The following is a 15,680-nucleotide window of genomic DNA, read 5'->3' on the forward strand; positions in this document are numbered from 1 at the left end:
CCCTAAATGTTTGGTAAAATTCGCCTGTGAAGCTGTCTGGTCCAGGGCTTTTGTGTGCTGGAGTTTTTTGATTACTGTTTCAATTTCAGTAAGTGTCATTGGTCTATTGAGGTTTTCTGCTTCTTCTTGATTCAGTTTTGGATAATTATAGGTTTACTCCATACCAGTTATGTTGTCGTGAAGCTGTTTCTTCTGTCTGCCCATCATTATAAGGCTTCTCTCCTGCTATTGTTCAGTAGTTTATTTTGGATGACTTCTCCACAATTTAGTTAAAATGCCAGATTGGTCCTGGGAGGAGGCTAGCATGGCCTCATCCCTCTAACTCCTCTGCCATCAGAATCTGTGGGAAGTTCTTTATCTGTTTTTCAATTCTAAATAATAGCCTTGCTGGGAAGAGCAATCTTGAATGCAGTCCCTTGCTTTTCATCACTTTAAAGGCCCTTTGGGCCTGCAAAGTTTCTGTTGAGAAGTCAGCTGACAGTCTTATGTGAGCTCTCTGGTAGGTAACTATATAACAGCTTTGCTCTTGCTGCTTTTAAGATTCTCTCTTTGTCTATAAACTTTGCCATTTTAATCATGATGTGTCATGGTGTGGGCCTCTTTGCATTCATCTTGTTTGGGATTCTCTGCACTTCCTGGGCTTATATGTCTATTTCCTTCACCAGGATAAGGTAGATTTCTGTTATTGTTACTTCAAGTAGATTTTTCAATTCCTTGCTCTCTCTCTTCTCCTTCTGAAACCCCTATGATGTGAATGTTGGTATGCTTGATGTTGTTTGAGAGGCTCCTTAAACTATTCTCATTTTTTGGATTACATTTTTCTTTTTGCTGTCTGATTGAATGTTTTCTCCTACCTTGTCTTCCAAATAGCTGATTTGAATCTCTGCTTCATCTTATCTACTGTATATACCCTCTAAAGTATTCTTCATTTCAGACTGGCTCTTTTTTATGATTTGTATGTCCTTTTTTTATGCTATTGAAGTTCTCATGAGGTTCCTTGAGCATCCTTAAAACCATTGGGTTTTTTTTTTTAATTTATTGATTTTGAGAGAGAGAGAAACATTGATTTGTTTTTCCACTTATTTATGCATTGATTGGTTGATTCTTGGATGTGCTCTGGCCCAGGATTGAACCAGCAATGTTAGTGTATCTGGACAACTCTCTAACCAACTGAGCTACTCAACCAGGGCACCATAGTTTTTGTTTGTTTGTTTTTAGATTTTATTTATTTTCAGAGAGAGGGGAAGTGAGGGAGAAAGAGAGGGAAAGAAACATCAATGTGTGGTTGCATCTCATGCACCTCCAACTGGGGACCTGGCCCACAACCCAGGCATGTGCTCTGACTGGGAATTGAACTGGCGGCTGTTTGGTTCACAGGCCAGCACTCAATCCACTGTCCCACATCAGCCAGGGAAATTTTCTTTGAACTCTGTATCAGGTAGATTGCTTTCCTCCATTTTATTTAGTTCTTTTTCAGGAGATTTCTCCTGTTCTTTCACTTGGGGCATGTTTCTTTGTCTCCCCATTTTGGCTGCTTCCCTGTGCTTGTTTCTATGCATTAGTAGAGCTGTACCTTCTCCCAGTCTTGGTAGAGTGGCCTTATGACCCGTGGCATTCAGTGGTGCAATCTCCATGGTCACCTAAGCAGGGTACTCCAGGTATGTCCCCTGTTTGAGATGTTTGTACTCTCCTGTTGTATTTGAGCCTTGATTGCTATTTGGAGGGACTCACCCTAAGGCTGACTAGTTGTGAGTACTGGCCGTGACTATAGTAGAGGAGCTGTTGTGTAGGGGCTGAGCCTATGTAGCAGGATTCATTTTAGCAAGGCTCTGGTGCCTGTTGAGTCTACCTTTTGAGCGTGTCATTTGTGAAGGTGGTTAGGTGGTGCTCTAGTGTGGTCTGAAGCTGGCTGCTGGGTGCTTTGGTTTCAGACCCTCTTGAAAGGTGCAGACCAAGGTCAGTTTCTGCCTCTGCCCTGCCTAGGACCACCTGGTATGAGCTACAAAGTGGTCTATAGATGTTTGCCTCTTGTCCTGGATTTGGTAGGTACCTGGGAGAGGCTGAGAGGTGAAGGGTGGTTGCCCCTAGTGCTGGAATTGGGACCACTTAACAAGAGATAGAGGCATGTGATCAGACTCTGTTCATTTGGAGTTTGTAAACCTTCAAGAGATTTTAGAAATGTCCAGTGTATGAGCCAAGTCAGGCGGTTGTAAGGAAAAGCCACTGAAGGATGCTTGGATGGGCTCAAAAGTTGGGTAGTAGGGGTCAGGGAATTACCAGAGTAGGGAAAACAGTGTTAACCACGTTGATGGAGATTCAGCTATGGTAGATACTTGCTTGAACCTGCAGAGGGAGGGCTAAGCAAAGAACAATGGCCTCTGCCAACACTTCTGTCTGGCAGAAAGCTGCCCCTCTAGCCTTGACCCTAAAGTCAGATGATTCATGTCCTCCCCACGTGACCCTGGTACCTTCCGAGCTGCTGTCCAGCACTGGAGCTCAGAGCAAGTGAGTCTCTCAGCAAGTAAGTCCATCCATGGGAACACCTGGGACTCCAGAAGCCCTCTGTTTCACTCAGTCCAATCCTTGATAGTTTTCACAGTCAGAAATTATAAGAACTTTTCTTCATGGCACTGTAACTCTAGGATGGGGGGCTGCTATGGGGCTGGGACCCCTTGTCAATCATACTCAATGAGCAAAGCTAATAGTGTTTCTGTTGAGACTGGGAACAAGACAAGGATATCCACTTTCACTACTCTTATTCAACATAGTACTGGAAGTCTTAGCTACAGCAATCAGACAAGAATAAGAAATAAAAAAGTATACAAATTGAAAAGGAAGAAGTAAAAAGCAGTCACAATTTGCAGATGAACCCTAAAGATTACACACACACACACACACACACACACACATTAGAACTGATAAATGAATTCAGTGAAGTAACAGGATACAAAACGAATATCCAAAAATCACTTGCATTTATATAAACCAATAATGAACCGTCAGAAATGGAAACTAAGAGAACAATCGTATTTACAATTAAATTAAAAAAAACAAACCACCTAGGAGTAAATTTAACCTAGTATATAAAAGACCTGTACTCAGAAAATCATAAGACACTGAAATTGTTTTATAATTCAAAGAAATCAAAGAATCTACAAATAAGAGGAAGCATATACTGGATTCATTGATAAGAAGAATTAACATCATTAAAATGTCCATACTATCCAAAGCAACTTACAGATTCAACACAATTCCTGTCAACATACCAATGGCATATTTCACAGAATTGTAAGATATAGTCCAAAAATCTATAGGGAACCACAAAAGACCCCAAATAGCTACAGCAATCTTCAAAAAGAAGAACAAAGATGAAGGAATCATGTTGTTATCAAACTATACTACAGGGTCATAGTAATCAAAACAGCATGGTACTGGTATAAAAACAGACACATAGATCAATGAAACAGAATAGAGAGCCCAGCAATAAACCCACACCTTGATGGTTAATTAATATTTGACAAAGCAGGCAAGAAAATACAATGGGATAAGGAGAGTCTATTCAGTAAATGGTGTTGGGAAAATTGGACAGATATGTGCAAAAAAATGAAATCAGACCACCTTGTTACACCATACACAAAATAAACTCAAAATGGATTAAATACTTAAATGTGAGACTCAAAACCATAAAAATTGTAGAAGAAAAAGTCCTACAAGAAAACATAGGCAGTAAAATCTCAGACATTTCTTGAAGCAATGTTTTTTTCCCGATATATCTCTTTGGGCAAGGAAAATGAAAGAAAAAAATAAACAAATGGAACTATATCAAACTAAAAAGTTTTTGTACAGCAAAAGAAACCATCGACAAAATAAAAAGACAATACACCAAATGAATGGGAGAATATATTCACCAATGATACATCTGAAAATGGGTTAATATCCAAAATTTAAAAAGAACTTATACAATTCAAAATCAAACAATCAATCAACCCAATTTTTAAAAATGAGCAAAGGACCTGAGAGGACACTTCCCCAAAGAGCACCTACAGATGGCCATAGACATATGAAAATTGCTCAAAATTGCTAATCATCAGAGAAATGCAAATTAAAATCACAGTAAGATACCTCACACCTGTCAGAATGGCTACCATCAATTAACCAACAAACAACAAATGTTAATGAGGTTGTGGAGAAAAGGAAACCCCTGTGCACTATTGGTAGGAACACACACTGGTGCAGCCACTGTGAAAAACAGTATGGTGTTTCTTCAAATAATTAAAAAAGAAACTGCCTTATGACCCAGCAATGCCACTTCTGGGAATACAGTCAAAGAAAACTGAAACCGATTCTAAAAATACATGCACCCCTATACTCATTGAAGCATTATTTACAATAGCTCAGATTTGGAAGCCACCCAATTGCCCGTCGGTAGATGAGGGGATAAAAAAGCAGTGGTACATTTCCACAATGAAGTACTACTTGGCCATAAAAAAGAAGGAAACATTACCTTTTGCAACAGCGTGGATGGACCTAAAGAGTTTTATGCTAAGTGAAATAAGCCAGTCAGAGAAAGATATGTACCATATGATTTCACTTATATGTGGAATCTAACAAACAAAATAGAAACAGACTCATAGATACAGAGAACAGATTGGCAGCTGCCAGAGTGTTACCAACAGTACACAGTCTGTTGGGAGCACGGGGGCGGGGGAGACTCCCCCACCAACCTAGATGGCAGCAGGGAGAGGCTCTTACACTGAGCAGGGGGCTCAGTGTATTGAGCACTGGCCTGTGGACCGAAAGATACCATGTCAATTTGTTGTCAGGGCACATGCATGCGCTGCAGGCCAGGTCCCCAGTTGGGGGCCTGTGAGAGGTAACTGATGTATCTCTCACACAGCAGTGTTTCTCTCCCTTTCTTTCTCCCTCCTTTCCCCTCTCTCTGAAAATGAATAAAATCTTTTTTAAAAACCAAGAATGGTTTTCATTAGAAATTACTGACTAGAGCAAATTTGAAAGGAAGAGGTATTGTTGTCTTATTAAAACTCATGCTCATCCCCCATGCCAACCACCCCCATCTTGTGAACTACCTCCCTGCCGTGTCTGAACGCCGAAATGGGATTTGGGACTGCTGCGAAGGGACCAAGGTCTTAACAGCATGAGTGTAGCCCAGGGATGGCCACTTCCGTGAGGGCAAAGGTGTGGCTGGCTGAGTGACGTGTTTAAAACCATAAATGTAAACCATGAAAACCTGGAGTGAACTGTAATTTGATGCATAAAAGGCATTTACAACGGACTGAAAATTTGAAAAATGGAGTATAGTGTGTAGCTGGTCATTGGAAAGGAGAGCAGTCCTTCTGCTGGTCCTTGCTGAGTTTTAGAAAAACAATCTATTACTTTTGGTAGCTTTTTGGGGGGCAATAAGAAGTGCACTGGCATCAAAACCATAAAAAAAAATAAAATATATCCAATGCAGCACCTCCAAATTCACTGGCCTGCATCTTCTCCTCCCTTCTGCCAGTATGTCTTATTCTGCCTTCCAAAGGTTGTCAGAATACACAGGAGGCATTGGCGGGGTTCCTTGGTGTCATTTGCAGGTGGGGGATTTCCAGCCGCAGCCAGGTGCAAGGTGCACAAAGTTGCCAATTCCACTCGCCCCTCCGCCGCCCAAACAGTCGCACCACGAGTTTCAGGAGCCGTGGTCTGCTTCCAGCCCAGGGGTGGGGGATGGGGGGTGGGAGGTGGAGGGATGGGGGTGGAGCAGGGTACTGAGCTGGGGAGGCGCTGCTGGGGAGAGCACAGCAGCCTCCACAGTTCTCTTGCCTCAGGGGGCAAAACAGTGCCACCCCCAGGCTCTTTGAAAGGGTCAGGAGGAAGGGGAGGGCTGCGAAGGGGAGGGGCGAAGTTACATTGTCAGGCTCTGGTTTGTAAACTCGCAGGTGTTCTGGAGCCCAACCCCACCCTTTCACGGAATAAGTGAGTTTCTGCCACACAGGGTGTCACCGAGTTGGAAATTTCTAATGTCAAAAAAGGCTTGCGAGGGTTATTCAAGATAAAAGGCGTTGACCCTCCATGTCTCAGGAAATCCGGCCACTCTGTGTGGTGGTACTTAGGGGTGGGCGTCCAGACAGTGAGTGAGCCAGCATCTGATCTGTTCCTTCATGTCTGGTTTTGCATTTGTTGGATGTGCATGACTCCGTGAAGAATGATGCCAGAGGGTGATCTCTACCTTTAATATTCCTTACACTTCCCTGCACGCGCGGATCGCCGGAATCACCAACCCACTGGCTGCTTGGGCCTTTTTACGCACTGCGGCAGCCCCGTGTCCAGGAAAGGACGTGCTCTCGGAGGCCCAAGTCCAGAGTCAAGTCGTAGAGGGCATGGCGGCAGGGTGGTGGCCTGCCCTCGGCCTCCACCAGTTGTTTCTCTGATGGTGGGCCTGGTGGGGAGGCTGGTGCGGCGCGCGTGGGGCCATGGAGCCAGGGTCCCGCGGAGGCACCGAGGCAGGCGAGGCTCGCACCGTGCTGTTGCTGAGTGCAGGCGGCACCGCCCCCTGCCCCTGTAAGCCGACCGTCCGAGCAGCCTCTCCGGCCTTGGCGGGAACCCCTCGACAGAGTGGGCTCCCCGTGAGCGCGCCTCACGGCCTGGTGCCACCCAAGGCCTCCTGCTGATAGCGGCGACTCAGATTCCCAGTGATTTTGGAAAACTGTGGTGCAGATGGAAAAAGGACCAACGCACAGAAATCAAACACCTGCCGGCCAGGTTCAGCTCAGCTAGTGATGGGGCTCCAGAGAGTCAGAGCCTCCGGGGCTCTGGGAGGAAACGCGCGGCAGGAAAGGGGCCTGCGCTAGGGGCTGGCTCCGCAAAGCACCAGCTCGGCTGGACCTCCCAGTACCCGTGGCACCCTGGCCGCAGGAGAGCGCACGGAAAACGTTTTCATGAATCGCAACTATACACTTTTCTCTAGAAGCGCCAGTACCACATATAACAAAGAAAAGACGTGAGGAGGCGAAGGCTCCCCTGAAGCTTGTCTAGGGCGGGGAGGTGGGCCGGGAAATACACGGCATGCACTGAGTGGGTATAGGAACTTGGAAGGACAATGCCCTCGACGCCAGTGCTACTGTCGAGTGCCGCGGACTTCTCGTGTCAGAGATCCCCGTGGCCTTTTCAATCCCAACCAGCCTTGCCGCCCTCCCGCTCCACACATCTTAGAGGAGGCACCTCTCTGCTCCGCGGGTGTCGACAAGGGCACCCTCTGTGACTGGAGCGAAGACCTCTGGCCCTACCCCCTCTCTGGGTTCCGCTGGTTTGGGGACAACCTCCGGACGCTGCGGCACCGAGTCTAAAGGGCTCGCAGTCACTGGCGCGGGGCTCCCAGTCCCATCTCTCCCGCATAGCCTGGGTGACAGAAACAGCCGCCTCCGGGCGGACCTCCTGGCCGTTTGCCAGATAAGAGCGCTTTACGCCTTTGTTTTTGAGTGTTCACCAGATAGCTAGAGCGGGCGGCGGGGAGGATGACGGAGCTGCACGCTGCACGGGAGCAGATGATACCATCCGGGCTTCCTTCCAAGCATTTCTCTTCTGGCCCCTGCCTGCCTCGCTCAGCCCCACCAAGAGCACAGAGCATCAGGGGGCGCAGGCGGGTTGGGCTCCCGGCCAGTGCCCCCTAGCTCCCTGGCTGGTTCCTGGGGCCACGCTGATGGGCTACTGAGCAGTTAGCCTGAGGCCGCCGAGCCGACACTCCAAACGAAGGTGTGGGCTCCTGTCCTTTCCGACCGGCAGCAAAATTCCCCCACCACCTTCACCCCAGAAAAGATCACCTTGCCTTTCGCTCAGGACTCACTGGAAGGGGTGCTGAGACTTTAGTCTGGGGTTGTACTGTCACGTGGCCTTTCTATATCTGTTTACAAACAAAAACTGACCAAGCTGGCCAGATGGCAGGACAGCACCCAGTGTTACCAGCAATGTAGGCAGTGAAATTGGACCTCTCTTCTTGAGTTCAGCGAAGATAGATTTCAGAACCAAGAACTCGAGTTATAAGAGAAAGTTTATTTTAAAAGTTATAGAGGTAGTAGAAGTGAGCCAACTGGGCTGCAGTAGGCTCAGGAAATAAGTTATAGAAGCCGAAGAAGGCCCTTGGGGCCCTGGACTGGTAGCTCAGTTGGTTAGAGTGTATCCCCACATGCCAAGGTTGCAGGTTCAGTCCCCGTCAGGACACATACAAGAATCAACCAATGAGTGCATAAATAAGTGGAACAAACCAATGTCTGTCTCTCTCTTCACATAATAAATAATCTTTTTAAAGGCCCTTGGAGCTTAGGAGAGGAAAAGGCAAATGTAACATGCCTCGAGGGAAGAGGAGGGGCATGGGAAATGTTTGCACTTGCTCCCCACAGGGAGAGAAGTCTGTGTCCTTCTTCTTGAGGGTTTTAAATGCTGGGAGTTCAGGGGAGGTCTTGGGGGAAGAACTCAACAGAACATTCAACAGCTTTATGCTGATGTGCCAAAATAATATTTATCCCCTGACTCCATTAGTCCTTGAGTGTGGTTGGCACAAATAACACTAATTGGATTTTTGTTATCTATCTCCTGGAGTAGGGTGATTTACCCTCTGGTTGGGAGAAGTGTAAACCATTTACTCTTTAAGTGTCCTTGGTTAGGGAAGATAGGATTTTGTAATTTACCAGATGGCTGTAAACTGCTTGACAGTTTAACTTTCTGTCTCAGTTTCCTTATTCCACTTGTCCAGGTTTATTTGTCTCACGAAGACCCTCCCTTCTCCGTTGGAAGGTACCGGTTAGGGCCTTCCCTAAATTGAGTTTCTTTAATCCATCTAGCCTGGGCACTGCACCACACAGTAAGATGTCCTTGCTCCCTAATGACCTTGCCCCCACTTCAACGTTGCAGTTTGTCAAAGCATGGGAAGTGAAGCGGTGGAAGGGGGTTACAGTGCAGCACTGGGAAGACAGGGGGCGCGGGGCGGGGGCAGCCAGAGAAGCACCAGAGATGAACGGGAAAGAGAGGGAGTAGGGCCAACGATTCCAAGGAGGAGAGGCACACAGGACCGAGTGGCAAAGGGTACTGCATTCCCCACAGTGCACTCCATGCATGCTCAAACCCATGGCTGCCGGCACTGGCCTCAGCACACGATTCTTTGAGCCCAAAAATCTTGAGGACCCCAACTCAGTGGAGGCACCACCCTCTCTCCCATATGCAGGTCCTGGCTCATCTCAGTCCCTTCATTTTTTAAAAAATTATATTTTCTTGATTATGCTATTGCAGTTGTCTCAATTTTTCCCCCTTTGCCACCTTCCACCCAGCCCCCCCCCCCCCAACTCCCTTAGATAATCTCCACACCATTGTACATGTCCGTGGGTCATGCATATAAGTTCTTTGGTTACTTGATTCCCTATGCTGTACTTTATATTCCCATGATTATTCTGTAACTACCAACTTGTACTTCTTAACCCCTTCACTTTTTTTGCCCATCCACCCAACCCCTCCTCCCATCTGACACCCATCAAAACATTCTCTGTATCTATGATTCGGTTTCTGTTCTGCTTGATTGATTATTTTGTTTTTTAGATTTACTTGTTAACAGATATTGCCACATTATTGTTCATATTTTTGATCTTCTTCTTAAAGAAGACCCTTTAACATTTCATAAAATACTGGTTTGGTGGTGGTCAACTCCTTTAGCTTTTTCTTGTGTGGAAAGCTCTTTTTCTGTCCTTCAATTCTAAATGATAGCTTGCTGAGTAATCTTGGTTGTATGTCCTTGTTTTTCATCACTTTGAATAGTTCTTGCCCATCCCTTCTAGCCTGCAAATTTTCCTTTGAGATATCAGCTGACAATCTTATGGGGGCTCCCTGGCAGATAACTGACTGCTTTTCTCTTGCCGCTTTTAAAATTCTCTCTTTGTCTTTAACCTTTGCCATTTTAATTATGATGTGTCTTGGTGTGGGCCTCTTTGTGTTCATTTTCTTTGGGACTCTCTGCACTTCCTGGACTTGTATGTTTATTTCATTCACCAAGTTAGAGAAGTTTTCTGTCATTTTTTCCTCAAATAGGTGTCCAATTACTTGCTCTCTTCTTGTAACTGGGCAGCCTGGGGTCTGGCCACTTGCTGACATGTATAATCGTCACATGAAGATTTGTGGGGAAGGAAAGAGGTTTTTATTAACAGGGTATTCACTGTTGGAGGGGGGGTGTTGCTGAGAGCATTCCTGTTTTAAGCCAACCTTTCCTACAAAGCACAGAAATTTCCATGTTCCCAAAAGGACTGAATCCATGTCTTAAAGTTTCTTATTATTGTTTATCTGTCCTTTTGGAGTTCATGGTATCTACACGTATGGGTCTCCATTTATAGGCTTCTTTTTGGGGTGGGCATATGGGGGTTCCAGAGTTACCATTGTCCCACAGCAGCTTTTTCTCTCCCTCAGGGTCCATGGTGCACTGCCAGATCAATCCAGACAGTCGTGTAGAGGAAGCTCCACTTGTGGGTCCCCAGCACCCAAGGCTGCCTGTGCCTCTGGGGTCAAGGAATATTCCAAGCTCATGCCTCCATGTTCTGTTCCTAGACTCAGTGCACTGTTCTCAGAGTAAGGAAACAGAAGCACTCTAGGACCCATGTGGTGTGTCACCCAGAATCCCAAGAGTGGGCACCCAGCAAGGCACACATCCTAGCATAGGCCTTCACCTTTGTGAGCTGATTCCTACCCATGTGAGGCTTAAGCCTCAAGTGGGCCCATTGTTTGTGGTCCCGCGAGCACTCTTGTGAGTGCTCCCCAACCAGAGGCACAAGGCAAGGAAGGGTGAGGCTTCTGTGTGTGTTCTGTTTTAAAGTTCCCTCCCCAAATCCCACATGCTGTGGGGGTATCCATCTATTCAACCAAATGGGCTAACATTGGCCATGTTTGTCACAGTTGTCTTTGCCCCTCTTCCAGCTGCCATTTTGTGGAAGAGGGCAGACGTTTCCCAGTTGTGCACAGGCACACAGGTGTCTTGGCCCAGAGTGGAGCGTCTGGCCTCTGATGTGGCTTGCTGACCTCCATCATACACATGTGTTTTGACCTTTTCAGCACTGCACAACCTCAGTGAAAGTTCCTTCTGGATGGCTCACAAGCTGTTCAGCTGCCAGCACTGTGCATGCTGACTGTTTACTGTTGCCTCAAGCAGCAGCCTCCCCCTGTAGCCCCTTCCCTGCTGGGTCACTCTGGTTGGTTTTGGGGGCAACACATGCTGGTTTGTTTACAGCTGTCTCATCTGAGGCAACAGCCAGGCTGTTTTGATTACTATGGCCTTATAGTATATGGCATGAGATGGCATGAGCACTCTCTGCAGTAATGACAATGTCTTATATCTTGATAAGTTGGTGATTACATTGGTGTCTGTTACAGATTGAATCCTGTGTCCCCAATTTATATGTTGAAGCCCAAATCCCCAATGTGATGGTATTTGGAAGTGGAACCTTTGGGAGGTAATTTGGTTTAGATGAGGCCATAAGAGTGGGGCCCTTATCATGGGATTAGTATTATGCCTTATTATAGGAAGAGGAAGAGACACCAGAGCTCACTCTCTCCAAGATATGAGGACACGGCATGAAGACATTGTATGTAAACCAGAAAGAAAAATGGCACCCTGATCGTAGTCTCCCAGCCTCCAGACCTGTGAGAAATAAATGTCTGTTGTTACAGCCTCCCAATTTATGGTATTGTTATAACAGCCCAAACTGGTTAATAAAGTGTCTAACATAGGCAAATTATTTGTAAGCTGTACACTTAAAATAATTGTACTCTATGCACTTTATCTTTAGTCTGTGTTATATTTCAAATAAACACACATGCACGACATCACTTGCAATAGCCCATCCTTCCCTATACTTGGTTCACCACAACTTATCTGATACTTGGTACCAGAGCAAGTGTCCATTAAATATGTGTTGAGTGAACCAATGACCCATGATGCCTGTCTCCTGAATATATTCTTTTTATCTGTATATGGATTTGTCTCCTTCCATGGACTATGAGCTCTATAAGCCTAGAGATTATTTCACCTTGCTTACTGAACACTATCTATCCATAAAGCAAGGGTTAGTCAAAATTAGATGAGTTGAAAGAAACTCCAATAAATTAGAATTTGCAAACCTTGGACTGATTCTGACCATTTCGTGCAAACCAAATCCTCTCTTACCTTTAGAATGACCAGTGGGTCAAACTTTGACAAAAGGTGGATAAATATACATGCTTCTGACATCCAGTGTTCCAGAAATGAGCTTAAGATGTTTGCTATCCTAGCTGTATGTGATAAGATCCATATTAGGTCTGAGGTTTGCAAGTCTCTCCATAGGCTAAGATAGGAAACACATATATATTTATGTCAGGGCATGCTGGGGTGAATGGAGCATGAATGTGTACGCATGTGTGGGTAAGGGAAGATATGTGTGCTCAGGTGTTTGTGTATCCTAGTTTGTTTGCATACCTTTGTAGGAGTGTGTGTAAGTATAAGCTGGCAGGGGAAAGAGAGTTGTTCTAACCACACATTCTGTTTCAAGAAGGGGAGAATATTTGGAAGTTGTAACGCCAGCTGACATGACTTAATTGGGTCTCATTATCATTTTATTCCCAGAACATAGTACAATTTTTGACATGTGTTAACCACCCAGGAAATTTTACCCACAAAAGAAATCTAAGTAATTATTCTTTTTATTCTTTTTCCTTTTTCTTTTCATTTTTAAAGCATGTTTCTTCTATTACAGTTGTCTCAATTATTCACCCTTTGCCCCTGTCCACTCATCCCCCCACTCTCCACAGTCAATTCCCACTCTGTTGTCCATGTCCATGGGTCATTCATACATTTTCTTTGTCTAGTACCTTCCCATTCTTTCCACCATTGTCCTCCTTCCCCACCCCTTTAGTTGCTTTCAGTCTGCTCCATGTTTCCATACCTGTGGTTTATTTTACTTCCATTCACTTCTCCAGGAAATAAAAGAGAACCAAGGCTGAAATTGAACTACTTAGCAAGGTTACTTGTTAGAATAATTACTTAGGAGAAAGCGAGATGGCAGAGGAGTGAGTGGAAGTCACACTCACCTCCTCCAGGACCAATCTGGAATTACAACTAAGTTGTGGAGAAACTACCTGGAACAAACAACTGAAAAAGAGCGAAAGGGGAGCCTTAGAACCTTGGATGGACAGAAGAATCAGCTTTAGCACAACCTAACTGGTAAGGAGTGTGGTAGAGACTTGAGAAGGTGGGTGGGGCACCCACTGGTAGCAGCACCAGAGGGATATTGAAATGGCCAGTGGAATCCCCCCTGAAAAGAGCAGGGTCTAAACCATAAGTGTGGATCTCGAGCCTACAGCATCAGAGCCCAAAATGTACACAGATAACAGCCGGCTGCGAAAAGTGACAGGGTTGCTCTCTGCCAAAGACAGGTGGCTGGAGACGTGAAGCCTTTTAAAGGGCCAATGCATAAATTTTTATTTGTAGCCACTTACCCTGGTCTCCAGCAAAGGTGGCGGCAGAGTGGGCTAGAGACACCTGAGGAGAGACTGGGGAAGGAGGCTTTGAGGAGAGAACTGAGAGAGGAGCTGGCAGGATCCCAGTGCTGACTCATCCCCCACACAGCAGCCATCTTGCTTAGGCAGACCACTGCACTGAGCAGCAACACAGTGAGAGGACCCAATAGCCCCACTCCCAGGAGGGCCTTGGCCCCACCCTGTGGTGTCTCTAAACTGGCCTGCTGAGTGCAGTGTGGCAGCTGCAGATAGTAGATCTCTGGCTAAGGGGGGCGCAGAATGGTCTAGAAACGAGGAGAGACTGGAGACAGAGGCTTTGGGGAGAGAATGAACAGAGTAGCCAGCAGGATCCCGGTGCTGACTCCTCTCCTATAGGGCAGCAGCCAGCTTGCTCAGGGAGACCACTCCCCTGAGCAGCAATAGCGTGAGAGGATCCAATACCCCCCAAGGGGGGACTCCACCCCACCCTGTGGTGCCAAAGCCAGCCTGCTGAGTGCTAAGTGACTAGATTAACCACTGAAGGAGACAGCCACAGACAGTAGATTCCTGGAAGTCTCAAACAGACTGCTTAAGGTCAGATGGGGTCAACATCTGACATCATCAGATGTAGATCCAGAAAGAAAAAACAGCGGTCTCCTACTATCGAAATTCACACCACAAAGTCAGGAAATCAGGACAGATTGATTTAAGAAGCAGAAGCAAAAAAGAAAAGTCTCACAAATAATGGGAAAACAAAGAAACACCCCTGAGTCAAAGGGAAAGGAGGAATCCCCAAAAAGAGAACTAAATGAAATAGAGGCAAGTAAACTTTCAGATACTGAGTTCAAAACAATGGTTCTAAGGAAGCTTAATGAGCTCAGTGAGCTCAGAGAGAATTATAAAAAAACTACAGGGAAACCAAGAGGAACTTACTGCAAACTATATCAGCATGTAAAAGGACATAGGAACTATCAATAAGACACAAGAGGAAATGAAGAATACAACTTCTGAACTGAAGAACACAGTAGAAGGAATCAAAAGCAGTCTAGGTGAAGCGGAAGATCAAATCAGCGAGCTGGAGGACAAGGTAGACAAAAGCTTCCAGAAAGAGCAAGAAAATGAAGAAAGACTCAAAAAGAATGAAGAGGCATTCAGGGAAATGCAGGACAACCTGAAACATAATAATATCCGTATCATAGGGACACCAGAAGGAGGAGAGGTGGAGGAAGGGATAGAAAACCTGTTTGAAAAAGTAATAATGGAAAACTTCCCTCATTGGAGGAGAGAAAAAGTCACACAAGTCCAGGAAGCACAGAAGGTCCCATTCAAGAGAAACCCAATGAGGCCCACTCCAAGACACATCATCATTACAATGGCAAATGTTAAAGACAAACAGAGAATCCTAAAGCAAGCAAGGGAGAAAGAGGTAGTAACATATAAGGGAGCCTCAATATGGCTAGCATCTGACTTCTCAACAGAAACACTGCAAACCAGAAGGGACTGGCAAGAAATATTCCAAGTCATGAAAAGCAAAGGCCTGCAACCAAGACTCTTCTGCCCAGCCAGGCTCTCGATTAAAATGGAAGGCAAAATAAGGAATTTCCCATAAAAAAGAAGGCTAAAAGAATACACCTCCACCAAACCAGCCCTGCAAAATATGCTAAAGTGGAATGCTTTAAGAAGATGAAGAAAAAGAGTCTATGAATACCCAGTTCCTTTCAGAGTTACCAATACTTGATATTACCAATATTTTTAATACTTATTAATCTGATTGTGACAATGATGTGATATTTTGTTACTTTATTATTTGTTGAAACTAAACCTGTTTTTGTATATTTCTTGCCTATTTCTATTACTTTAAATGACTTCTTGGTATTCTTTATCTATTTTTTGATTAAAGATTTGTAGAATTTTTTCCCTAAAAAGAAAAATCAACTATTAACTCTTTTTTAGATGTGTTGCAAATACTTTCCTATTCTATTACTTGTCATTTAAGTTTTTTATATGTATATTACTGTATAATCTTAAATATGTAATATAGTCATATTGTCAATATTTTACTTTATAGGTTCTGGGTTTGAATATTTTAACTTCAGGATAAGAAATTTTTTTTTGCATTTTCTCCTAAAATGCCTTAGATCTTACGTATTGATTTTTAACTTGCAAGAACCTACACCCAGCAA

General features: G+C 45.0%; 1 protein-coding gene across 1 annotated transcript in view; it reads left to right on the top strand.

The window, feature by feature from the left end:
• LOC129078111 (acyl-coenzyme A synthetase ACSM1, mitochondrial-like) overlaps positions 1–7,343 on the top strand; it is a 47,967-nt gene extending 40,624 nt beyond the window's left edge. The window contains 1 exon segment of the mRNA XM_054582790.1: positions 7,210–7,343. Coding sequence (XP_054438765.1) covers positions 7,210–7,343 — 134 coding nt within the window.
• Positions 7,344–15,680: the final 8,337 nt, after the last annotated feature.

This window comes from Pteronotus mesoamericanus, unplaced genomic scaffold (genome assembly GCF_021234165.1).
Source record: "Pteronotus mesoamericanus isolate MK-2021 breed Mesoamerican mustached bat unplaced genomic scaffold, CSHL_Meso_final contig_72, whole genome shotgun sequence".
Classification (NCBI taxonomy): Eukaryota; Metazoa; Chordata; class Mammalia; order Chiroptera; family Mormoopidae; genus Pteronotus; species Pteronotus mesoamericanus.